At 27.4% G+C, this 25,540-nt stretch overlaps 2 protein-coding genes across 7 annotated transcripts in view; one reads left to right on the top strand and one right to left on the bottom strand.

The window, feature by feature from the left end:
* Positions 1-7,769: 7,769 nt before the first annotated feature.
* The window catches only part of LOC117174057 (tubulin polyglutamylase TTLL4-like), a 754,936-nt gene continuing 737,165 nt past the window's right edge, over positions 7,770-25,540 (top strand). For 3 of the 6 annotated variants that reach the window (XM_033362717.1, XM_033362716.1, XM_033362712.1), the window contains exons 1-2: positions 7,798-8,294; positions 12,167-12,227. The gene's annotated coding sequence lies outside the window, so the exon portion shown is untranslated. Of the gene's footprint in view, positions 8,295-11,954; positions 12,037-12,166; positions 12,228-25,540 lie in introns of those variants that run through there. The other 3 variants (XM_033362718.1, XM_033362713.1, XM_033362715.1) reach the window with 2 other exon arrangements.
* Positions 12,564-14,403, bottom strand: LOC117174058 (enhancer of split mbeta protein-like). The gene is made up of 2 exons (XM_033362721.1): positions 14,135-14,403; positions 12,564-13,932 (listed from the first exon to the last, which is right to left on the bottom strand). Exons 1-2 carry the CDS (start codon positions 14,207-14,209, stop codon positions 13,396-13,398), a joined length of 612 nt encoding a protein of 203 aa, XP_033218612.1. The 5' UTR covers positions 14,210-14,403; the 3' UTR covers positions 12,564-13,395.

The raw sequence follows: 25,540 nt of genomic DNA, 5'->3' as shown, positions 1-25,540 counted from the left end.
TGTACAACGTTACCGGTTGATGCCGTTGGAATTGATTGTTGAAATTTATTTTTTTACATCTTTTATTATTAAGCTTTGTACTTAAACGTAGCTTTCTTTCGGATCTTGCATTTCTCAAAGTTTGAGACCGATATTTTATGTATAAAAAAAGTTCGTACGTTCAAAAAATGTTGAAGTTCAGAAAAAAGTTGAAATAATTTTTAGTGAAGTTCCTACCAAAATGCAGTACCTAAAAGTACTTTATTGTACTCTAATACATTTCCCGAAGTTTCAGCTCGATATTTTATTTAAAAAAAAGTTCTTAGGTTCAAAAAAACATTCAGTGTACTGAAAAACTGTGGTCGGTAATATAGGCATTTAGCTGTTTCACATGCCCTTAAGAACGGTAACAAGAATGAGAATGTTAGTGAGAATATAACAGAGAATTAAATTCTCTGAGAATTTATGAGAATCTCAGAATTTATTTTAATCAATAGAAAATTGCATTTTTTCTTTAACTTTTCGGTTGAAAATTCAACTCTTTTTTTGAAAGTTTCTCCTTTTTATTTTAAAGTTTACCTGCTCTAGCAGAAATTAAATCTTTTTTTAATATAAAAGCAAGTGTTTGGTTAGAAATTAATCTATTATACTATTTTCTTGAAAACTTAACTATTTCGCAGAAAATTTACTTTTTGTTTAAAATTTATATTTTGGTATTGAAAAATGAACTGAAATATATTCTGTATGGAAGTTCCAGTTATAAAAAATGTGTTTTTTATTACAGGTTAATCTGTTTAGTACAAAATTGATATTTTCTGGATAAAAAAGCATTTATTCGGTAGTGAATTGAACTATTTTGTTAAAAATTCATCCTTTTTGGTTAAAAAAATTCGTCTTTTTGGATTGAAAATTCCATTTTTTTCGTAGAAACTTATTTTTTTGTTACAAAAATTCAATTTTTGATCGTACTGAGTTAACTGGAATTTTTTTTATGAAAACTCAACTTTTTTTATAATAAAAAATTCTTCTGCTTTAAGATAAATTTCATATTTTTTGATAAAAATGCTACTTTTTGCTAGAGAATTTAACAATTTTGTTAAAAAGTCATCCATTTTGGTTGAAAATTTGTCTTTTGAATTGAAAAATCAATTTTTTTGATAAAAAATGATTTATTGTTTAAAATTTGATAGTTTGATCGTGAAAACTTGACTGAAATGTTTTTCAATGCAAAATTCAACTATTTTTTTGAAATCGTCCTTATTTGCTTGATAATTCGACTAAATTGTTTAAAACATTTGGTTGAATCGCTTTGTTAAGAAATCATTTTTTTTTGTTAAAGATTTATATTTTAAGTTGAAAAGTTATCTCGTTGGTTAAAAGTTTAATTATCTTGTTGAAAATTAATCTTTTTGCATTCTCATCATTTATGATTGAGAAAGTATTAGAATTGTCGGAAATCTCACATCACAGTTTTTCAACGGATCTCCACGTTTCGAGACCCCCTGAATCCGAAAATCAGGTTTTCACGATGGCGTCTGTCTGTCTGTCCGACCGGCCGTCCATCCGTAAACACGATAACTCAGGAAAAAATGAACGAATCAAATCCATCTTTGGCACACTTTTTTTAGGTCCTAAAAAAAAGGACAAGTTCGTTAACCAGCTATTTTTGATAAAAATTCAAAAAGTGAGCGCATTTTGAAAATTTTTTAGTCTACTTATTTCTGAATTTGAAAATCCTATATATGGATATTTATAGTATTAAAAAGAAAAAAAAAATTATCCTAATGACGTTTTTCGATAGAAACGAAATTCTTAGAGATAGCGTTTTCAAAATTTTTTTAATCAACCGAAAATCAAAATCTTAAGCCAAAAAATGCACGATATGAAAAGAAGTCAAGAGAAAAAAAACATTTCTTTTCAAAAGACCTACAAGATTATCATGACAAATTTTTGGATTTTCTTCAAAAATAAAAATTCAAATTTTGATTGCACAAAAAAATAATGAAGAATAAAAAATTCCATTTTGTAGACAAACTATGTAGGACACGAAAAAAGACGAATTAACAAAAATTGTTGTCCCATAAAAGATCCACAATTTCGTTAAGAATCACTTCTTGATAGGACACGTACCTTTTGTTTTATTCGTGAAAAATAACGTTGAAAAAAAAATAAAATAAAAAAAATGTGTGGAAAAACGACGGAACTTACGACAAAAAAATTCAACAAAACCTGTTTACAAATGTCTGTCGGAAATCGAGCGCGCAGCGCGAGTGTCACGATGAGAATGTGTACGTCAAAGCCTACAGAGCTTTAAGAAACTTAATCTTTGACTATACTTAATTAAGTAGACAATTCAGAATATGAAGACGCATATAAATACTGCCATCTAAAAGAGATCTTTCTGATAAAGTTTTTTTTAAGCATTCCAAATGCAAAGAATAAATATCCGAGAACGAAGGCTAAGTCTGGTTGAAAATTTAACTGTTTTGTGGGAAATACTTCTTTTTTTTAGAATTCATTTTTTAACAGAAAATGGAAATTTTCCATTTTTTAAGATTTATATTTTTTAGTTTGAAATTTCTTTTTTTTGTGTAAAAATGCATCAGTTTCGTGAAAAATTAATTTTTCGTTGAACAGTCATATTTTTTGTTTGAAAATTGAATTTTTGTAAAGAAAATTTGTCTTCTGGTTTGAAGGTCCAATAATTTAGATAAACTTTTATTTATTTTTTGAATAAAAAATCTTTCTTTGTTGGAAATTCATCTCTTTGGTTATAAAATTCTTTTCTTTTGTTGTATAAATTTCATTCTTTTTTGATTAAAATATAAACTATGATACTTTTTCGTGGGCTTATTCCGCTTATAAAATATCATATGGTAAAAATATCATAAGATTAAAATGCTGACATTTAAATAATAATGATTTGATATGAAAAATTAGACAAAGAAAAATCAGAGAATTTTGAAAATGTCACGCGTCTAAGTTTTGCGGGAGTGGGCTCTTCTTATTCTATTTCGTGGTATTTATTAAGTAATGTAAGGCAATTTAATTTTCAGGTTAGAGTTACAGTTTAACAGTGTTAAATAATTAATGACCTACTGATTTGCATATTTTAAATTCCTGAGTAATTCTGAGCTAAAAAGTAATTTATATTCAACCGCTGATATAACCTGAAGAATAAACATATTGTAAAAAATCATAAATTCTTAAATTCTCTTAAATTCTTTTAAATTCTACTAAATTCTGTTATATTCTCGGTTATATAACCTGAACTTAAATTCTCGGGAATTTAAGAAAACAATATACACAATATACAGAATGGGCCCGCTAGGGCTTACCAAACAGTATGCAACCTGGCTTACACGCCAGTGCAATTATTATGGGCGTGTATGCCGAGTTGCATACTTTTCGGTAAGCCCCAGCGTGTCAACCCTGTATGAGATTTTTTTACAAAAAATGAAATAGTTCAATTTTCGACCAAAAAGATGAATTTTCAAACTAAAGGATTAAATTTTTACAACAAAGATAAATTTTCAACAAAATATATAAATTTTCAACTGAATATTTCAAAGTTCTAATTAAAAAAGGTAAATTTTTTACTAAATAAAACGAATTTTCAACAAAATTGATAAATTTTCAACTGAAAAATTAATTGTAAACCAAAAATGGAGCAGTGGAATTTTCGGGCAAAAAAAATTGAATTTTAAATAATATAGATTAATTTGAAACAAAAACAGTGAATTTTTTACTAAAAAAGAAAACATTTTCAAACAAAAATGAGATAGTTAAATTGTCTGTTTAAAAAATTATTTTGAACAATAAAAAATCAAATTTTTAAAAGAATAATAATTCCATTTTTAACCACAGAAATGAATTTTCAACCAAAGTAATTAATCTTTAACCAAAAAATTACTTTTTAGCAAATTAGCATAACTTTCAACAAAAAAAGATGATTTTTAACGAAAAATAGTATGGTTAATATTTCAACCAAAAAATATTTTAATATTAATTCAAAAACATCAGAATTTAAACAAAAATACGAATTTTAAATGAAATACTTACTTTTTAAGTTTAACAGTTAATTTTCAAAAAAACAAAAAAAAGAAAATTTTCAATAAAATAGTTCAATTTTAATCCAAAGAAAAGAATTTGTAACTAAAAATAAATACATTTTCAACCAAAAATAATGAATTTTCAAACAAGAAGATTACTTTTCTACCAAAAAGTCGAGTTTTCAACAAAAAATTAACTTTTAAAAACAAAAAATGCACAAAATAGGTAAATTTTTAACGAAACAAATTAATTTTTAAACAAAACAAATGAATTTTCGAAGAAGAAAAATAATTTTCAAAAAACAGTCCGTCTTCAAACACGTAGTGTAATTTTCAACTAAAAAGATCGATTTTAACCGAAAAATGATTTTTCAAAGAAAAAGTTTAATTCTTAAGCATGAAAATTAATTTATAAATAAAGGAGAGAAATTCTCAACAAAGTACATAAATTTCCAACTGAATATTTGAAGCTCTAACTAAAAAAGAACAATTTTCTTCTAAAAGAAAACGGATTTTGAAAAAGATTGTTGAATGTTCAATTGATAAATAGTTTTTTATCAAAAAATTTGGCAGTTGAATTTTTGGAAAAAATGAAATTTTCAACAATTAAAAATTAAAAAAGACAATCTTTTAACCAAAAATGGAATAGATAAATTTTCTGTTAAGAAAATTAATTTTCAACCAAAAATGAAATAGTTTAATTTTTCCGTGAAGAAAATTAATTTCCATTGATAAAGGGTATTTTTCAATAGAATAGTTCCATCTTTAGCCATAAAAATGAATTTTCAACTAAAGCAATGAATCTGCAACAACAAAATCACTTTTTAGCAAATTAATATAACTTTCAACCAAAAAGATGAATTCTCAACGAAAAATTTACTAGCTAATATTTCAGCCAAAACATATTTTAATGTTGAATAAAAAACATTCGAATTCAAACAATAAAATAGACGAATTTTTAATGAAATACTTTATTTTGAAGTATACAATTTAATTTTCAACAACAACAACAAGAAATTTCCAACTGAATATTTGAAGCTACAACTAAAAGAAGGTAAATTTTCTACTAAAAGAGACTGAATTTTGAACAAAATTCTTAAATTTTTAACTAAAAAGTATATGGTTAACCAAAAATCAAGCACTGCAATTTTTGGAAAAAAATTAAATTTTCAACAACATAGTTCAATCTGCAACAAAAAACAGTCAAAAATCAACTAAAAAGGACAAACTTTTCAACCAAGGTAATAGTTAAATTTTCTGTTAATATCAATAATAAAAATCAAAATAAATGAATTTGCGAACAAGGAGAATAATTTTCTAGAAAACGGTCTATTTTTAAACACATAGTGTAATTATTGAATGAAAAGATGGATTAAAAAAAACGAAAACGAATTTTTAAAAGATTGGTTAACTTTTCAACCGAAAAATGATTTTTCAAAAAATATATTTTAAATTAAAAGCCGGTTGAATTCAATCAATGATGACAAATTTCAACAAATCCTGTAAATTTTCAAATAAATAAATTTTCAATGAACAACATCAATTTTCAAACAAGAAGATTAGTTTTATACGAAAAAGTCGAGTTTTTAACTACAAAATTCATTTTTACCAATAAAAAAATTAACAAAGTAGCCAAATTTGTAACCAAATAAATGACTTTTTAACCAAAATAAATGAATTTGCAAACAAGAAAAATAATTTTTAAAAAGTCCATCTTCAAACACATATTTGAATTTTCAATTAAAAAGATCGATTTTCAAAAAAATAATGTTTAAAAGATAGGTTAAATTTGCAACTTAAAAAATGATTTTTCAACCAAAAAGTCTAAATGTTAATCATCAAGATTAATTGTCAACGAGAGGAGACGAATTTTTATTCAAATACATGAATTTTTATCCAACTGGTTTATTTTTAAACCAAGAAGGCGAATTTTTAACCAAAAATGGACAACTTAAATATTCCGTTAATCAATTTTTAATAAAAAAACGTATTTTCTTCAAAATAGTTAACTTCAAACCAAAAAGATGAATCTGCAACAGGAAACGTTAAATGTAATAGTTCATATTTCTGCCAAAAAATATTTTAAATTAAAAAGCCGTTGAATTCTATAAAAGAATACATATTTGTAACAAAACCTGTAATTTGTTTAATAAACAATCGGCCTTTAACCAAAAATAGAAGAAAAACAAATTTTCAATAAAATAGTTCAACTTTTATCGAAAGAATTGAATTTGTAACGAAAAATAAGTAAATTTCGAACCAAAAATAATGAATTTTCAAACAAAAACATGCATTTTCAAACAAGAAGATTAATTTTCTACCGAAAAATCGAGTTCTCAACTAAAAAATTAATTTAAAAAAAAGCACAGTAGCTAAAGTTTAAAAAAAAAAGTCAATTAGCGAACGAGAAAAATTATTTAAAAAAAAAGTCCATTTTCAAACACATAGATGAATTTTCAACTAAAAAGATAGGTTTCAACAGAAGAAAAACGAATTTTTAAAAGATTGGTAAACTTTTCAACCGCAAAATGATTTTTTAATCAGAAAGTTTAATTGTTAAGCATCAAGATCAATGTACAACCAAAGGAGACGTATTTTTCATTAAAACACATGAGTTTTTTTCCAAATGGATTTTCCTCAAAATAGTTAACGTTAAGACAAAGCCAAAAAATATTCTAAATTAAAAGTCATTGAATTCAATCAAAATGGGTGCATTTTTAACAAATTCTTTAATTTTTCAACTAAAAAAACACAGTCTTTAACACAAATTAAAACAAAAAAAAATTAAAAGAAAAAATGTTCAACAAAATAGTTAAATTTTCAACCACAGTGAAGAAAATTTAACTCGTAAAATTTTGATCAAAAACAGTTGAATTAAAAAGAGAAGACGATTTTTCTACTAAAGAGTTGATTTTATAATTTGAGAAAATGCTTTTTTGTTTAGTTTTTGCAAAAAAAAAATAGATAACTTTCGAAAACATGTACTTTGACACGTTCTTTCAGTAAACAATAATGTTATAATTGTGAAATTTAAGAACTGTGCAAGAAAAACTGACTGTACTTCAAATATTAAATTTTTTGTTTTCAAACTGAATGACTGGCACTTTGACTCTAGCTTCCAAATAAACTATAAACTTTTATTAATAATATGTATAAAAACTATTTTTCATATATTAAATTTGAATTGTCGCTGAAATCGGACCCAATCAGATCGCGCACTCTGGTGAGTGGTGAGCACCCCCATTTCGTCAGTGAATCCAGCAGATAAAGTAGATTCTGGATGCAGTCGATCCGGTAAATATTGGATATTACCTACACGTAAAAAAGAGAGACATGCTTTCCATCAAATCCGACAGATGCCGCCAGCTGCGCGAAAAATTGATGTTTCCATGCAACATTTCTTCTTATAGAAATTCGCTACTCATTACTAATCAATCTAAATAATTATATTTAAATCGATATTTTATTCATTTCATAATCCCTAAGTCAGAATTTAAACTGATCAACTCAAACATCAATTTGTATATTATATGAATAATCAATAAATATAAGGAATGTAACACAATAATTTGTGAATATTTTCTCAGTATAAACTTAAGTTTTCTTTTTATTTGTGTAATATTAAAAAAAATGTAATTAGTCAAAACATTACAGAAAAACGCGGGAAAAAGTACGATTCTTCTTTACCTTCTTGTTGTTTGAATTTAGTTTCAAATACTTCCGCAAGATGGTCGTGGCGCGATAGTGCAACCGTGTGTCAACATGTGGTACAGCTGATTGGCGGTTTTGTTGTTGGAAAAGTGAGTACGAATATTATTTAAACAAATTTCCTGATTTCCCAGAAGTTTTTTCCATCCTAGAAACTTTTTTCGGAAGTGTCATGAAAGTGTGAAGATTTTTCGTTCAGAAATACCGGTGAATTTTGTTTCGGGAGTGTCCTATATTTACGCAACACGTGTGCCGCTAAATTTCCTAACGATTTTTAGACCAACCCGTTTATATTATTTCCCGAGACGATAACAACTTTATTTATTGAAAAAATTCAGCAAGGTGGAAATTACAAGTCGTAAATTTGTGATTCAATGCGTGTGTAAAATCATTGCAAAAATAAGGTTATAATTGAGTTAAACCGTTCGAAAAGTGTTTTGATTAGTTTGTTGACATTTTCGGATATCGTGGGTGGAACGATACCCGGATATTTCAAGAGAAAAATATCCATTTGTATTTCTATTCTGGGTGACTCACGAAGTTAATTATATGATTGTAAGTTGCTCCAAAATGTTTGTTATACAGTGAAATATATATATATATATATTTTTTATTGTTCTTTATTCAGTAACTGTTCAGTTTATTAATTATTTGCTTAGAATTTAAATTACTAATGCTATTGACGCAAACGTTCTTATATTTTATTTTCTGTGACCTATTTTATTTATATGATAGAATCTGCAAATATCCTAACCTTAAATTAAAGATTGTGTACTTGTTGCGCATTCAAGGTGAAGTATTTTTCTGACGATAATTCTCATTAATTTGTGATTGGCTTTAATTGATTGTGTAACGATAACATGAGTAATGATATCATTATTATTTTCCAGTCTGCGGTATAATGTTTACCTAGTTCGTACTTTGTATTGTTGATCAATAATTTTTTTAATTTTAGGATTCTGAAAATTAGACAAATATTCCAATTTAGTTCCTTAATTCATTATAATATTTGATAGCTTGTATTTCACTATTATATTTTTTAAATATTTGAAATTATAACCATAATTTACCAAATTTATATCAGTACAATCTGAAGATTTGCATTTTTTTGTTCGACTTCTAGATCAAAAAGGAAAATCTCAATAAAAATGTAAAAATTTAGAACACAAAAATATAAATTAATAATTATATCAGACTTCACCAAATTTTCCCTGTTCCCCTGTCTTTCACTTTTTAAAGTGACACTATGTCTTATTGTTTCGCTTACATGAGAAATTAATCAATAAAAAACAATAAGAAAATTCAAACATTTTTTATTTTTAGTTTATTCTTTGTTTAGAAAAGTGTAATATTAGATTTTTTGTAGAAAATTAATCTCTTTTGGTTGAAATTTTAATTTTTTCGTTGAAAATTCCACTATTTTATTTTTAAATCTTTTTTTATTGTCTAAAATTCAACTGTGTTGTTGAACATTCAATTTTTTAGTTAGAAAACTCGACCTTTTTAATTGAAAATTTATCTTCTTCCATCAAAAGTTGATTCTTTTGAATTTAAAGTCTATTATTATATTTTTTGGTAAAAGTTCATCTCTTTTGGTTGAAAATTTCATTTTTTTTTTCTATATTTAACTATTTTATCAAAAAGTCATCTTTTATGGTCGTAAATTCATCTTTGGTACAAAAATCTTTTTTTTTTAGTTAAAAATTTATTCGTTTTAATTAAATAATCTACTATATCATAATTTGGTTAAAAAATTAATCTTTTTTATTGATTATTTTATCTTAAAAAATTTAACTGTTTCTTTAAAAACTCACATTTTCGGTTAAAAATTAAACTTTTTGTTGAAAATTTGTTCTTTTGTATAGAAAATTTGTCCTATTAGATTAACAAATTCATTTTTCTTTCATAATTCATCTCTTTTAGTTAAAAATTCTACTATTTGGATGAAAAATTAATAATTCTGTTGATAATTCTTCATTCCAGATATAAAAATATGACCTTATGGTATTAAAATTAATTTATTTTTCGTTAAAATTTAATTCTTTTTATTTGAAAAGTCTAATATTATATTTTTGGCTTTTAATTCATCTCTTTTGTTTAAAAAGTGTAGTATTTGATTGAAAATTTCATTTTTGTTGTTGAAAATTCAACTGTTTTATTGAATATTTGTATTCTTAAATAAAAAATTATTCCTTTTATATTCAAAATTTATCTTTTTAGAACAGAATTAATCTCTTTTGATTAATAATTCTTCTGTTTGGTTGCAAAATTCAATCATTTTATTGACCAATTTTTGTATTATAGAAAATTCGTCTTCTTTATGGTTGAAAGTTAATTCTTTTTATTTGAAAATTCAGGTAGTTGGTCTCAATTTCCATTATGTTTTTTTTTTTTTTGAAAATTCAACTGTTTTTTTGAATATTTGTCCTTTTTATTAGAAAATTCTTCATTTTGAATTAAAAATTCACCTTTTTTGATCGACAGTTAATTTTGTTTACTGTACAAGTCTATTATAGTTTTGAGTTAGAATTAATATCTTTTGGTTAATAGTTCTACGGTTTTGTTACAAATTCAATTATTTTATTGGCCATCCTTTTTTTTTGTTGAAAATTCGTCTTTTTGAACTAAAAATTTCATTTTTTTGTTCTTGAAAGTAATTTTTTGTCGAAAATTCAACTGTTTTCTCAAACATTTATCTTCTTGGATTGAAAATTTATCGTTTAGTAGGAAAGTAATGTTTTTGTGTTGTGTTAATTATTTTCATTTGAAAAGTCTGTTATTATATTTTTCATTTAGAATTTATTTGTGTTGGTTAAAAATTCGATTATTCTGTTAAAAAATTAAGTATTTTGTTTGAAATTAAACTATTATAAAGAAGCCATTTTGTCGATAATTTAACTGTTTTTTTTTTTTAAATATTCGTCTTTCCAGCTAGAAAATTAGTCATTTTGGATTGAAATCTCATCTTTTGATAGAAAAGTCATTTTTTTGAGTTGTAGTTTTTTGGTTGAAAGCTCCAGATTTGTTTAAAAATTCAACTTCCGTGGTTGAATATTCATCTCCTTTGCTATGAAGTTCAATTTTTTGCTTATACATGTCACTATTTTCTTAAAATTATTTTTTTTTTTCAGAAATTCAACTATTTAATTGAACAATTATCTCTCCCGGTAGAAAATTCACCTTTTTTTGTTTCTACTAAAATCTGTTTTTCACGATGCTATTTTGTAAGCGTTTTCTGAAAACTGAAAAATAATTTTCCACTTGCATTAATTACTTTATTCGATTTTAATTTTCCTAGATTATTTTTCACTTCAGAACTCTACAAGAAAATGTAAATAATACGAACAATCTTTAACTGTATTGAAACCTTTTTTATTAGTTCATGATTTATTTTCTATTTTTGTAGTTGATTCTGAACCAATCTATGTAGATTGTTACATTTTCTAAAAAGGAAAAAATAATAATCCAAAAAAATTAACGCAATTCTAAAATTTCTGATATTAAAATTCATTCAATTTTCAAGAATTTAAATTTAAAAACTTTATGGAAATATTTAGAACTCAATTAAAAAATTTTATTAAGGATTGAAAAGTATTCTATTTTATCAGGAATACATTTATGCAAAATTAAATAGTTTCGAAACCTATTTTTTAATGGAGAATCTTTTTCATGCTTATTTTGCATAAAATTGTTCTTGATAAAGTAGATTACTTTTAAAACTAAAATTTAAAAAAAATTATATTTTTGTTAACTAAAGGGCTTTATATTTAACCATATTTTGTGATATTATAAAATTATTTTATCTTAGATTTTATAACCTTTGATATAAGCGAACATTAAAAAATTACTTAAATCCCTATTTGATACAAATTATACTTTGTAATTATTTTTAAGAATAATGAGACATTATTAAGAAACTTTTTATCACAGAATTCAGTAGAGGCTCTTTTTGACAAATGGCTACAATTTAAATGATTAAACTTCGTAAAACCTTTTAACGTAAATACTATTTTATTTCGAAATTGCAAAAATTTGATTGTAAATCATTTAATATTGTGGGTTTTTGTATAATTTTTTATTTAACGAAAAGATATATATTTTTAAAACTTTTATTTAAAGAAAAAATATTTTGAACCGGAAATCGATCTAATTTTATATACCTGGTCAACATCAAATGAATCAGTGCCAACGAAATTAGTTGTGTCAGTAAGTCAGAGGAACCAATTGTGCTGTCACTAATTAAAACTCTTTAATTTCCAATCAATTATTTAACTCATGAGTACATTTTAATCCACTTGTAATTTAAAAATTATTTTATACTTTAAACTTATAAAATTCGAGTTAGAATCCCAAAATAAGAAACTTTTTTTCAATTGGATTTTATTGAAATTTTAGACTTATTTTTGTTATTTTAAAATATTCCTTAGGTGTGAGTGAGTGCGTGATTATCGGTGAGGATCAGGGGAGAAGCGACGGCCGGGCTGCAAAGTGAGTAATTTTTTATACGCAATTAATCTTATCAAGCCAGATAATTTTTTTTTTATGACCAATTCCGCCTGATTTGAAGGGGTCGAAATGTCATCGACATTCTTCGGTAATTCCTGAAATCGTAACTCAAAATATCTTAGAAAGTATTTAAGATTATGGAACTACAAACATAGAAGAATCGACTAAAAAGACCGATGCTACTTTTTTTTTATAAGAATAGGAGTAAAAAGTGATTTTAATTAAAAAGAAAATCTGAAAACGAATATACAAGAAAATGTCTAACTTAAAGCCTTAAATAATAAATGGAGGGAATAAACATTAAATGATGCAGATATATATGGAAAATTGTTTTTTTTATTATTAAAAAATCTTGTACCATTTACTATGTACACTACAAGTAAATATCACAGGTACACGTTTCTCTATCACATGAGCTCCGCTCGGTCATTTTTTTCTCAATCAAGAACATACAAAAAACGCAAAGTTTTTTTCAATCTATCTCTCTCTCTCTTGCTAAAAATCTTGCAAATCTTGACCGGCGACAATAACAACGTCCTAGCACGAAAAAGTGTCGCGCCTACTGTAATCCGTTGCACGTGAACAAAAATTGAATCTTTGTCGGTATTACAATGTTGAAAAAAAGAGGAATGATTGCGCGACAATTTTCGCGCTAAATTGACAAAATAAATCCTCGATAAAAATATGAAATAAACAATAGATAAAACCTAACTGTCGAGTAAATTAAAGCTTTACCAACATATGCGTGGACCGTGTTATACGTGTCGAGATCTCAGTACATATTTATCTTCTACAATGATACTAATATGATGACAAATCAAAATAAAAGAATCTTACTAATATTTCTCTCATTTAACCGCAAGTTTTCCTTGAGCAAATCCTAGGATCAACTTACAGACTATTCATTAATTATAGTCAAAGTCTAGCTCTCTTTTTTTTCTTCTACTCGCGATTTTTTTTACACTTATATAACAAACGATTGTCATTTTGATTTACAACCCAACACTTCGAGTTACATCACTTTCGATGACACTTTCTCGTTGGGCACTTCCTCCTAGATCACAGATTCAAATTGCCACACTGATGTCTTCCTCATAGACGACTGTCAATGTTTCTTCAAAGAAAATTCCCGTTTTTTTATCTCGAAGATTTACCAAGGTCTCCAGACCGGCTCGTTAGGTTTCGCGACCCGAAGAAGACCCTGATGTGTCTGGGAGTCGATTTCGGATCTGACAGGGGAAGGTTGACTCGAGGCCGGTGTCAAAGGCATGGAGTACTCGTCCGAACTGCAGTCGGAAACTGGTGATGTTTGAGGTGCTGCCACGTGGATGGTCAAGGGTCCAGTTTTGTCCATGGAGTTGAGTTTGTGACCAAGGTGTGTCATCAACTTGGTGCCGAGAGCTACATCAACACCGGGTGTTGCTGCAAGACAACGGCTCACTTCATTTGCACAGTGGGTGTATCCAGCACGGAATCGGTCAGCATCAATCACTGGATTGGCAGAAAGTCTCTGCTGTCTCTGGAGTTTGTGAAGATGACGAACAGTCAGCTCCAGGATGTCAGCCTTCTCCAATTTCGCGACATTCTCACCGTCGCCTGCGAGAGCTGTCACCATCAAGTCTTTCAGTTCATCCAGACACCGGTTGATTCGCGCTCTGCGTTTTCGTTCAAGCATTGGTTTCATCACCTGGAATTAGAAAAAAAGTTTTCGTTTTAGAATCTGTGAGTTAGAATCAAAGAGTTTTAGAATCTTTCAAGTGTAGACTGTTTGAAGTTAACAATCTTTCAAGTCTTCTTTTCTAATTGAAAATTTCATCAAGACACTACTGAAATCGCAGTTTAAAAACAAAATGATTTTAGATGATATAAGAATTGTTTTAGACACCTACCTTGCGGTACTGATAAGTTCTCGAGATGGGTTGCTCCTGACCATCGACGATCATGATCTGCTCGTGCATCTGCATGTTTGATAAATCCAAATGGAATCACTGAGTTGTAGATCACACGAAACACTAACTCCGATTGATAAAGGATATTATCAAGACAGTTTGTTTTTCTTCCGATTGCGAGTTTCAAGTAAAAGCGAGTTTGAGAAGTGCTCGAAGCTCTTTGGGGAGAATCGGCAACTACAGTGTACGACTGTCAGCGTGATTATGGAGCTCTGAGTGGAGCGAGGAGTTTATATACGGAGAGGGTGAGGGCGATAGTGGGACGAGGGGTTAGGCTGGGCCTGGAGTAGGGATGGGCCTTCCGTGGGAACGTTCTGTAGAGCTTGGTTCCCAAGGCAAGCACACCACCTGTAAACTGAACGGCAGCTGCCAGACACGCGCCCACACCAACCAAGCCATCGTCACCGATCCTCCGTCCTCGTTCGCACTGCGCCCCAACCGATCGCCTTTACCTCGTTGATTACTCGCGGCCAAGCCACGATAATTCTCGATATTCTCGCTCGCTCTCTCTCTCTCTCTTTTTCTTCCGCACTCGCGGAAGGGAGGATCGGGCAATAGAAAACCTGTATACATATTTCTCGTTCGACTCGTGCACTTTTTTCTAAACTTCCCTCTTCACCCTCGAAACCCTTTCTCTCTTGAACTCTCCTTTAGTCCTTCTCGTTTTTGCCACTTCTTTACTTATCGGTGTTTCTCGTTTCTCTCCCTTTAATTTTCTGTCTCGTTTTTTTTTGTCCACCGTTGGAGCGTGCTAGGCACAAGTCAAGCTTCTACCGATCGCGATCGCTTGGGGGCACATGTTAAATTGTATGTATGGTATATACTGAAGGTACTTACGGTGGTGTTACGGTGACGGTGACCCAAGCCTATCGCAAGATCGGATTGTTGCTCAATTAATCATTCGGGCGGCTTCTCGTCTAGGGCGATTCGGTTTCATTTCATGCCGGACGTGCCCGGCGAACTTTGCGGTGCTTGATTTAATTCTAATTGGGCGAGTATGTTAATTAAGTATGTTTGGAGGCAGATTGCGACCAGTCATGGCGAGCCTTGGGATTAGGCATCGATCCAAAGAGTTCTTTCTTCTTTGATCTCAGGATCAAACGGCGCGAGCGAATTTGACCTCTTGTCGTTTCTGAACTGAAGGCTTTTTTAGACACTTGGAAAACTTGCAAGACTATTGAAAATATTTACATTTAGGATCGAAAAGAAATAATTTTTTTTATGAATAATAATTGTGTGCAAAATAAACATGAAAAAGATTCACGATTAAAAATTAGACTTCGAAAGTACCTCACTTATGGGCTCATTAAAGTCAAGAAATAGCAAAATAAAAAAGAGGGCGAAAAAAGTAAAAGTTCAACATTCTCAGACTTCACACACTTCAACTTTTCTCCTTTTCAAAAAAAGAAAAGAAAAAATTTGTCTTTTTCTCCCTGTTTTCAAGAAACTTATTTTTTTTTCTTGGCTTTTGCGCTTAAATGTGAACGAAATTAATAGAACCCCATAATAATAAAAACTATTTTTTGTTCTGAATTCATCTTTTTTTGGAAAAAAATTCGACTGCTTAGTTCAAAATGTGATTATTTTGTTGAAAATTCAACTATTTTGTTAAAAAGTCACCTTTTTCGATCGAAAATTCAAATACTTGGTTGAAGCTTGATATATTCCGATGAAAATCAATTTTTTGCTGGAAGGTTTAAATATTTTGTTATAACTATGCAACATTTTCTACGAAATTAATTTTGTTGTTTGCAAATTAATGTTCTCAACTCAAAAGTTACTTATTTCATTTTTGGCTGAAAATTGATTGTCCTTAGTTCAAAATTCAACAATTATGTTTTTGGTTGAGAGTTATTTTTTTTTGTGATAGGTATTTTCACTTCAATCAACCAAATTCATGGGATTCAATTCCTTTTTTCCATATATTGGTAATATCTTCGTAAAAACTCATTTTTTCCGTATAAGTGTATTTGAAAAATAGTTTTTATTTTTAATTACTATTTAATGAAATAATGAAATTATAATAATGATTATTAATTACAAAGATATTACAGAAATAAAGTTATGTTCCATGAATTTGATCCTTTTTTGGTTGAAAATTCAACTATTTGGTTAAAAGTTAAATTGCTTCGTTAAAAAATATTTTTTGTTGTTAAAAGTTCATCATTTAGTTAAAGATTGAACTACATATTGATATATTCTCTTTTTGATGGAAAATTTATAATTTTTAATTGAAAAGTTAACTATTTGTTTGAAAATTCACGTCTTTGGTTAAAAAATCATGTATCTTGTTGAAAAATCGCCTTTATTCGTAGTTGAACTATTATGTGGGAAATTCGTTCTTTTTGGTTGAAAATTAATTTTTTAAACTAAAAATTTAACTATTTGTTTGAAAGGTAAATTACTTTCTTTTTTATTCAATTTTTTCTTGAAGGTTCATATATTTCGTTGAAAATTTGACTCTTTTGTTAAAAAAATTTTTTGTTGGAAATAATTTATTTGAATTAAAAATGTACAACTACAAATGTAGAACTACTTATTGTTAAAAGTTGAGCTGTTAAATAAAAAGCAGTTTTTGAATTGAAACTTCGTCTTTTTGTTTTCAAAATTCCATTCTTTTGGTAAAAAAATTCCCATTTTCGGGTTAAAAATTCAACTGTTTGGTCAGAATTCGACTTTTGTCTTCAAAAAGGAATATTTTTTGGTTGAACATTTAATTATTTAGTTTAAAGAGAAACTTCTCTGTTAAAAATTCATTTTATTGATTGAACCGATTGGAGATTTAACTATTTCGTTCAAAAATTATTTTGTTTAGAAAATTTAACTATTTGCTTTAAAGTTATATTACTTTGTTAAAAATTAATTTTTTGTTAAAGATTTATCTCTTTGGTTGATAATTTTACTATTTTGTTGAAAATTAATTTTTTTATCTGAAAATTTATTTATTCCCTTTGGTCGAATTCAACTATTTAGTGTAAAAAAAAAATAATTCTTGGATGAAATAACAACTATTACATTTTTTGTTGAAAATTAATATTCTTTCTTAAAAATTCAATTACCTGGTTGAAATTTGAACAATTTTATTACAAATTAATTTTGTTGTTGAAGATTTTTCGTTTTAATTAGAAATTTAAATATTTGGTTGAAAATTCGTTTTTTTTTTGTAGAAAATTAATTTTCTTGGATAAAAATATTATTAATCATTTGAAAGTTGAACCACTTTGTTAAAATTTCTTTTTATTAGTTGAGAATTTATAATTCCTGTTTGAAAATTTATATTTTCGGGTTGGAAATTCAACTGTTACGTAGAAAAATCAACTGTTAAGTAAAAACATCAACTATCCAATTGCAATGCAACTGTCTTCTAAAACTGTCTGAAACAAGCTTTTTTTGAACTTATCTGAAATCTTCAAAAAAAAGTTGAACTTTTTTAATATTTCAAAAACTTTGAACAAATAGTTATTTAAAAATTTTATTTTCTATTGAAAATGACTTTTCCCTTGAAAGCGGACATCTACACTCGCGATTGATAATGCTCGTGATAGAAAAAAGTAGTTCAGATCAGAAGATATGATAGACAAAAAATATCAATTAAAGGATTGACTTCAAGTACGTATCTACTATCTGCGATCTTAAATTCTTAATGTCTCAATTCATAAGCTTATGATTTATATAGCTCAAAGTCAATAAATCCCAGAAAGTGTGTTATAAAATTAATCCAGGAAGATTGCAATTTAATCAGCGAAACAAAAATCCCCTATTATTAAGTTTGTAAAAATCTTAACCATACAGTGAATAAATTATGGAACGAGGTCTCATTAAAGCATCTGATCAATTTGTCGTATGTTGTGACAATTTAATCCTTTATCAGGGAAGACAAAGATGTAACCTGTATTATTAAGTCATCCATTTTCCTGATATAATTCCGAATTGCTCGGCTCGTTCTGCAACCCCTACAGGAAATTGAAGTGTCATCAAGAAAATTGCTCATTTATAGTTATAGTCAGGTGTTATGATTATAGAGCCGGATAGAAAATTAGCACCTTTTAATTTAATAAAAAAATAAAAACATAGAAAATAATGTTTAAAAAGACGGATTAAAAAACAGAGAACGCAACAAGTGAAAAAAAAATGAAATGATGAAAGGAAGTCAAGGAAAAGAAGAAGCTATCGTAAAATCGCGGTAGCAGAAGAGCAGGAACGAGCGAGCGTAATTATTCGGTGCGAACGACGTTTAAGTACCCACTTGAAGAAAAATAGAGGAGGCAGATCTGGAAGGGAGGAAGAAGTCGAAGAAGACGCACGAGGATCGAACAAGTGGTAGCCATGGAAGTGGCAGAAGAACGAGATGAAAAAAGTAAAAATAAAATTTTAAATGTAAAAGAAAAAACAGAAGAGAAGAAAAGGAGGAACTCGCGAGGATGTAATTCTCATACAGCATACAGCTTCGCCAAAATTAGTATCTCGAAGTGCTCTGAGCTGGGGATGTAAAACATGCGGGATGCCTCGAAAACTCGTTCCCAACGATTACTATCGAAAACCGACCAACGGTCCACCAAGACGAATTTTACGAGCGGCTTCGCGGGTGATTAACTCTTTACTGCTTCAACGGCAGACCATTTTTTCATATTCCGGATTGACAATTTATCATTGCACGAGAATAATCCAAAAAGAAGACAGTCTTCATAGCCCAAAATGCTCCTAAAACAGGGGAAATAGACTCATTTTGCAGGAAATTTGGGGAATAAATTATTTTCAGGGAAATTAATGTATATTGTATACTAGGTGACCGGAAAATCGGGAAATGACAATGAATTTATTTTTTGACCAGGAATTTTACGAATTTTTATAAGAAAAATCTATCGAATCACTTGAAATATCAGAAATTTCATATCATATGATAATACTGCAAATTGAAAGGAGTTTAATTTTAATTTTTGCAATTGGAAGTTAAATTGCTAACTTTTTCAATCGTGAAATCATTTAGTGTGCACTGATTAATTTTCAAATATTTCACATTAACAATAATTTTCAGTTTAAGTCTTTATTTTAACAATTTTTTAAATTAAAAGCAATTATATTTTATATTAGTTCTTTTTTTATCTGGCGATCTTATATCAATATTTAAATATTAATGTATATCTCTAAGGTTTGTAAAAATTTGTCTAGCTCCGCTGGTATTCGAATGCAGATCTTCAGAATAACTTGAAATTAATAGATTCATATTTAAATGCTTTTATCTCATTTTAAATCTTATTTAAATATTGTTTTAGTCTAAAGTATTCCATTTTTAACCCATTTAATTTAAAAAAAAATAAACGAGAAAAATAACAATTATTTGATATGAAACAATATTTAACTGTTCATTTAAAGCAATAATTAGAAATCAAATACTCGAAACTACGCAATTTGAAACTGAATTGTTTGAAATAGAAAGCCTTGAATCCTCAATTTCAAAAAGGTAAACTTAAACTTTGAACGTTATAATCTTAATTCTTCTCATTAAGTAACTTCTAATTTTTAAGTGAAATTGTTGAATTTTGATGGATAAATAATAATGGAATACTTAATAATTTAGAAAAAATTCGAGGAAGTTGAAGAGATATTTAAAACTTTTGACAAAATTCTAAATTAATTTAAAACGTTCAACTATTTCTAATAACTTGAAAAAAATATATAGTTTTTTTAGATCTCGAGCAAAAATGTACAATATTTTTAAGAATTGTAAAAGGTTTCAAAGGACTAAAACAATTTTCGTAAGATTCATGAGACAATTGAAAATAATTTTTCATTTTGAAACATTGATTTTAAGAGAATATTTAAACAGATTAAAAAATATATCCAAAATTACCAAAAAAGAATCTGAAAGATTTTAAGAGAATTTTTTTGTTTTGCTGGATTTAAACAAAATTGTAGAAATAGTTCGAATCATTTTAAAATATATGTAGAAATAATGTCAAAAATATTTTTTAAAATTTAGGAACAAATTATAGATTTTTGAATAAATTTCTAAATGTTTTTAAGTTTAAATAATTTGTTATTTAAAAAAATAATTTTAAAAGAATATTTCTAAACAAGAACAAAATTTTTATAAGTATATATATAACTATTAAACAATTATTAATTTGAAAATACTTAAAATTAAAAGGATTTAACTTCTGCTTTAAAAAGTGTTCAAATTAAATAAATTTATCTTCCACTTTTTATTTTTTCTAGTTTAAAGTGGTTTAAAATGGTATAATTCTGAAAAGTTTCAAATTTATTGTTTTGTTCTTTAATTTAGAGCATTGTAAATGATAACATGGATTTATATTTGTTGAACTGAATCTTTGAATTGTACAATTTATATGTGCTAAAAGGAATTATTTTGTAATTTATTTACATTTAATTTTAAGTTATTTTAATTTAAAATTTTTTAATTCAAAAATTCTATTTTGAGTGCCTTAATTTACAGTTCAGTTTTTATTTTTATTAATTCAAATGGAAAATGTTTGTAGGTTTATGAGTTTGCATTCTTTAATTTTATTGACCACGAGAAATTTTTACAAACCAGGAATTGAAGGGAAACTTTTTTGTTTAGAAATATAATTTTAATTTTTGATATTTTTTTGGTTAAATTTCGACGCATAAAGTTTATCTTAAGAAATAAGATTCCATTTCGATCTGAAATAAATTTTAAATATTTTTTAAACTTACTGAAATTTTTTCCAAAATTTGGTAATCTTGCATAATTAAACATTTCAAAATTCTTAAAAAAGTTCTTTTTTCGAAACCTTAAGAAAAAACAAGAGAATTTTTAATGTTTTCAAAACTTCTAATTATTTTTTGAAATAATTCAGATTTCCTATAATGTTTTCAAATCCTGAAAATTAAAAAGCTTGTCTTAAAATAATTGTCAGATTCTTTTTCGACTTATTTTTCAAATTGTTAAAACATAAAATTAATTTTTATTTTAAATGCATAATTTCATTGAAAAAATACACATGAAAATATTCTAAATACTTTTTAGATGTTTTGGGAAATCATTTGAAATGTTTTGAAATCTTTTAAAATTTTCTTTAAAAATTCTTTTTAAACAAAAAAAAAAAGAATTTTAATGTTCCTAAGAATCTTAAAAAATTTGTCTTGATTCTCTAAAACATTTCAAAATTCTTCAAAAGATTCTTTTTTTCGAAATCTTAAAAAATAGATTTGAAATAAAATTTCGAATCTTTTCAAAACTTTTGAATATCTTTTAAAATAATCATGTTTTTGTATATTTTTGTCAAATACTGCAAAATTAGAAAATTTGTCCTTAAATAATTGCCAGATTCTTGTTCGACTCATTATTAAATTTTCAAAAGTTAAAATTTTTTTTTTTAAATAAAACCTAAATCATCTTGAATTTTCATAGAAATTTTATTGTCAGCTCTGTTCGTTTTTTTGTTACGGATTCTGACCATTTTTTCTTAAATTAAAATATTATACGTTTTCTTTCTTTTAAGTATGAAAAAGTTTTTAAAAAGTGTGTCAGAAAAATGTTAATAACAGAATTATTTCCCAATATTAAACAATCATTTACAATTGAAATGTACCCTTGTATCAATAATGTTTAAAAACATTTAGAAATCAATAAGCAAACTGACAATAATCTGCGCGAGATCTCGTGACGATACACAAATATTAAGCTATAAATCATAACCCTGCATCAGTTGAGATAGTAACAATTTAAGAACAGAGAAACATACTTGAATCAAAGCCTTTTAATTAAAAAAATGTATCCATCATATCTCCTGATCTGAACTACTTTTTTTATATCATATCTCCACAAAAAAGTGGTATCAGCTTTAAGATCGTCGAGGTTTGATTTCTTATAGAGATACGAACAGCGATAGACACTTGTTAACACAAGAAGTAACGTTTCGTCACGGGACGTGAGTGGAGAGGAAAAAAATGAAAAGGATTTCGAAGCAAAAAAAATGCAAAGACCACAAGAACTTTCCAATTAACGTTTTTGAATGTACGGGCGTGATCGGGTTGAGGAAAATATGCGTGACGCCTGATATCGTCGATCTCACGAAATGTGCTGTCGATATCGGAGATCTGTGCCAATTAACAAACACGCCTCCTCTATAAGTGGCCACATGCATAGGTTCCTATGTAGTTTTAGTTTGCCAATAAATAATGCACGATAGACAAAGTGCGCCACTGCCTTCCAACTAGTCTGGTTATAAAAGGCTCGACAACGATGTGGCGGTAGCAATGTCTTGTCCAATGTAAAGCTAAAACAAAATCACGATCTTGAGCATCGCTTGTACACACACGTGTATAAGATCGATGGAGGTAATTAAAAAAAAAGGTTCGGTATGCGATTCATCATGTGGCTAAGCATGTCGTGTTCCTAGAATCTCTTTCTGAAAAGATATTTATTACCTTTGATTAAAATTAGAGAGCGTTCACATACTGTGTGACACTTTAAATCAGAAGTGGGGGGGGGGGGGGGGCCCTAACGTCGCAATTTGTCACATAGGAGATGGGTCGCAAAGGTTTTGTAATACGTGAATCTTCTCTGATCAAATAATGAAATTTAAATCCGTGTCGATATAGTCCAACCAGTATTATCGACAAAAAAAATTTCTTGCATTTTTAAACTACTAGCTGCATTTTTTACCCAGAAAGTTGAATTTTCAACAAAAAGGTTCATTTTCAGCAAACATAGGTGAATTTTCAATAAAAGAGTTGAATTTTCGGACCAAAACTATGACTTTAATAACATAATCGAATTTTGGACGAAGAAATTAAACTTTCAATAGTTGACTATTTTTAACAAAAAGTTGAGTTTTTAACAAGTTGCTTAATTTTTAATCTACAAAGATGAATTTTTAACCAAGAAGGTCAATTTCCTACCGAAAGAAGAATTTTAAATAAAATACATCAATTTTCAACCAAATTGAATTGTCGACTAACAGCAATAAGTTTAAAAAAATAGTTATATTTTAATTAAAAAAATTTAATTCAACGAAGATAGACGAATTTTCAGCAAAATAATTAAGTTTTCAAGCTCACAAGGCCAATTATTTTAGAAAGCGGTTGGACAAAGGAATTGTTAAATTTTCGGTTTAAAAAACTAATTTTCCATTAGGAAGGAGGCGAATTTTCAACTGGTTTAATTCTACGCAAAAAGACGATTTTTTACTCTTATAGTTGAATCCTCAACCAAAATGATGAATTTTCAATAAACTAAATTAATTTTCTACAGAAATAGACAAATTTTAGACAAAATACAAGAACTTTCTACCAAAGAGTTACATTTTTGAAAAAAGTCCTTTTTTAGGCAGCAGAGATGAATTTTCAACCAATAAAGATGATTTTTCTATCACAAAAGATGAATTTTCGATCTAAAAGGACGAATTTTCTATAAGAGTTGAATTTTCGACCAAAAAAGCTGATTTTTCATGCTAAATAACTCATTTTTTAACCTAAAAAGATTCATTTTTTATTAAGAAAATTAATTTTCAACCATATTGCTCAATTTTGTACCAAAAAAGTTAAGTTTTCAGCCAACAATGAAATAGTTAAATTTTCATTAAGAAAAAATAATTTTCAACATAAATAAAAACAAATTATCGTTCAGTTCAATTCGACGAAGAAAGACTAACTTTAAAAAAAATAGTTAGATTATTACGCTAAAAAGTCAAATGTTTTAGAATTTATCAAACAGTTAACTTTTAAATCGGAAAAGAAGAATTATCGAGAAATAAAGTTAATTTTCCAAAAGGAAAGATGAATTTTCTACTAAAATGATGAATCTTCAAGAAAAAAATTGATTTTTCACATGTGAATTCAGCTTTAAATTTCAAACAAAACAAAAGAATTCTTAACGAAACTTATATTAGTTCCTATTTTGTTAAAAAAAAGTTAATTTCAAATAAACAAAACTGTTAAACTCAACCGAGAAAAACGATTTTTAAACAAAATAGTTGAATCGTCAACCAAAACAGTTTAATTTTCAACCAAGCATTTGCATGTTGAAGCAAAAAGAATTTATTTTTCATTAAGAAGATTAATTATCTACCAAAAAGGATAAATTTTCAACAAAATACACGAATTTTCAATAAGAAATTGATTGATTATCAACAAAATATATGAATTTTTAACCAAGCGCTTGAGTTTTAAACTAAAGTAAGTGAATTTTAAATGAAAAATGCAACTTTCCAACGAAAAATTGAATTGGTTCATTTTTATTTAAAAAATTAATTTGCAACCAAAAACCAAAGGAATTTTCAACAAAATAGTTCAATGTTACACGAAATACTAGAATTTTTTACCAAACGAGATTAATTCCGAACTTAAAGTATAATGGTAATATTTTCAATAACAAAAATTAACTTTTAACCATAATCATAATCATATATTCTCATTGGGTTTTATTTATTCAGATAAAATTTAAACTAAAAACGAGAAAAATGGAAAGTTTCTTAAAAACAGGAGAAAATACCAGAATTGTTTAAAAAAGGGGGAAAAGATTGTATGGATGGCCCCTAATTACTTATGTTAGCTGCCGTAAAGTTAATATTTTATTTATATAAATATTCGCAAATGAGAAAAAATGTCTAAAGAATTTAATTAAAAGTATTTTTATACTTATATCAGACAGTTTTTTTTATTCATTTTTTATCGCTCTATTGACGGTTACATAAAATGTCATTTATTTGTGTTTAAAAATAGAAGGGTGGTTCGCTTCAGTGGGGTTTCACCAAACTTTCACAAATTGTCACGAGAGGAAGGGGTGAGTCAAAAATCACTAAAAATAGCTATGTTAAAATTGTTTGATTTTGAATACTTCATTAAAAAATTGTAAATCATCGTAAAATCGTGTCTTGAATTCGGAAGATATTTATGCTTTGAATACACTCTTTACTTCATAGGTTAGTTTAAAAAAGTTAAAACGAAAAAAAATGGACTTTCAATATTTCATTTTTATTTTTAATGATGTCTAATTGATTTTTTTTTCGCTGAAATAATGTGCAACTGAAATTTCTTAAAGCTCTTGAGACGAATAGAAATTCATCCAGTATTATGATCAGTAATGGATTTTATGGGCAGATAAAGAACTTTATGGCTAATTACTCAGGCATTATCAGTAATTTGTCGATATACGATAAATCGGACGAATGTGAAGATAATAGGTGTGGCAAATAAGCGAAATTCTTAATCTTCATAGTATGGGATTTGTGCTTTGAATGGATGTTCATTAAAACGATACAGTTCGAATATTAAACTCAATGGACACGTGTGTGTCCGAAAGTCAGTTTGACGCGCACGTGTTCGTTACTCCATAGAATTGGGGGCTTGAAATCCATACAC

The sequence above is a fragment of the Belonocnema kinseyi genome, chromosome 6 (genome assembly GCF_010883055.1).
Source record: "Belonocnema kinseyi isolate 2016_QV_RU_SX_M_011 chromosome 6, B_treatae_v1, whole genome shotgun sequence".
In the NCBI taxonomy this organism is placed as follows: domain Eukaryota; kingdom Metazoa; phylum Arthropoda; class Insecta; order Hymenoptera; family Cynipidae; genus Belonocnema; species Belonocnema kinseyi.
This window is presented reverse-complemented; position numbering and strand designations above follow the sequence as displayed.

Excerpts from the sequence above, each read along its gene's own strand:
- LOC117174058 (XM_033362721.1), bottom strand. The coding sequence starts at position 14,209 with ATGCAGATGCACGAGCAGATCATGATCGTCGATGGTCAGGAGCAACCC. Across the intron at positions 13,933-14,134 it reads GAACTTATCAGTACCGCAAG|GTGATGAAACCAATGCTTGA; the intron begins GTAGGTGTCTAA and ends TTCTAATTCCAG.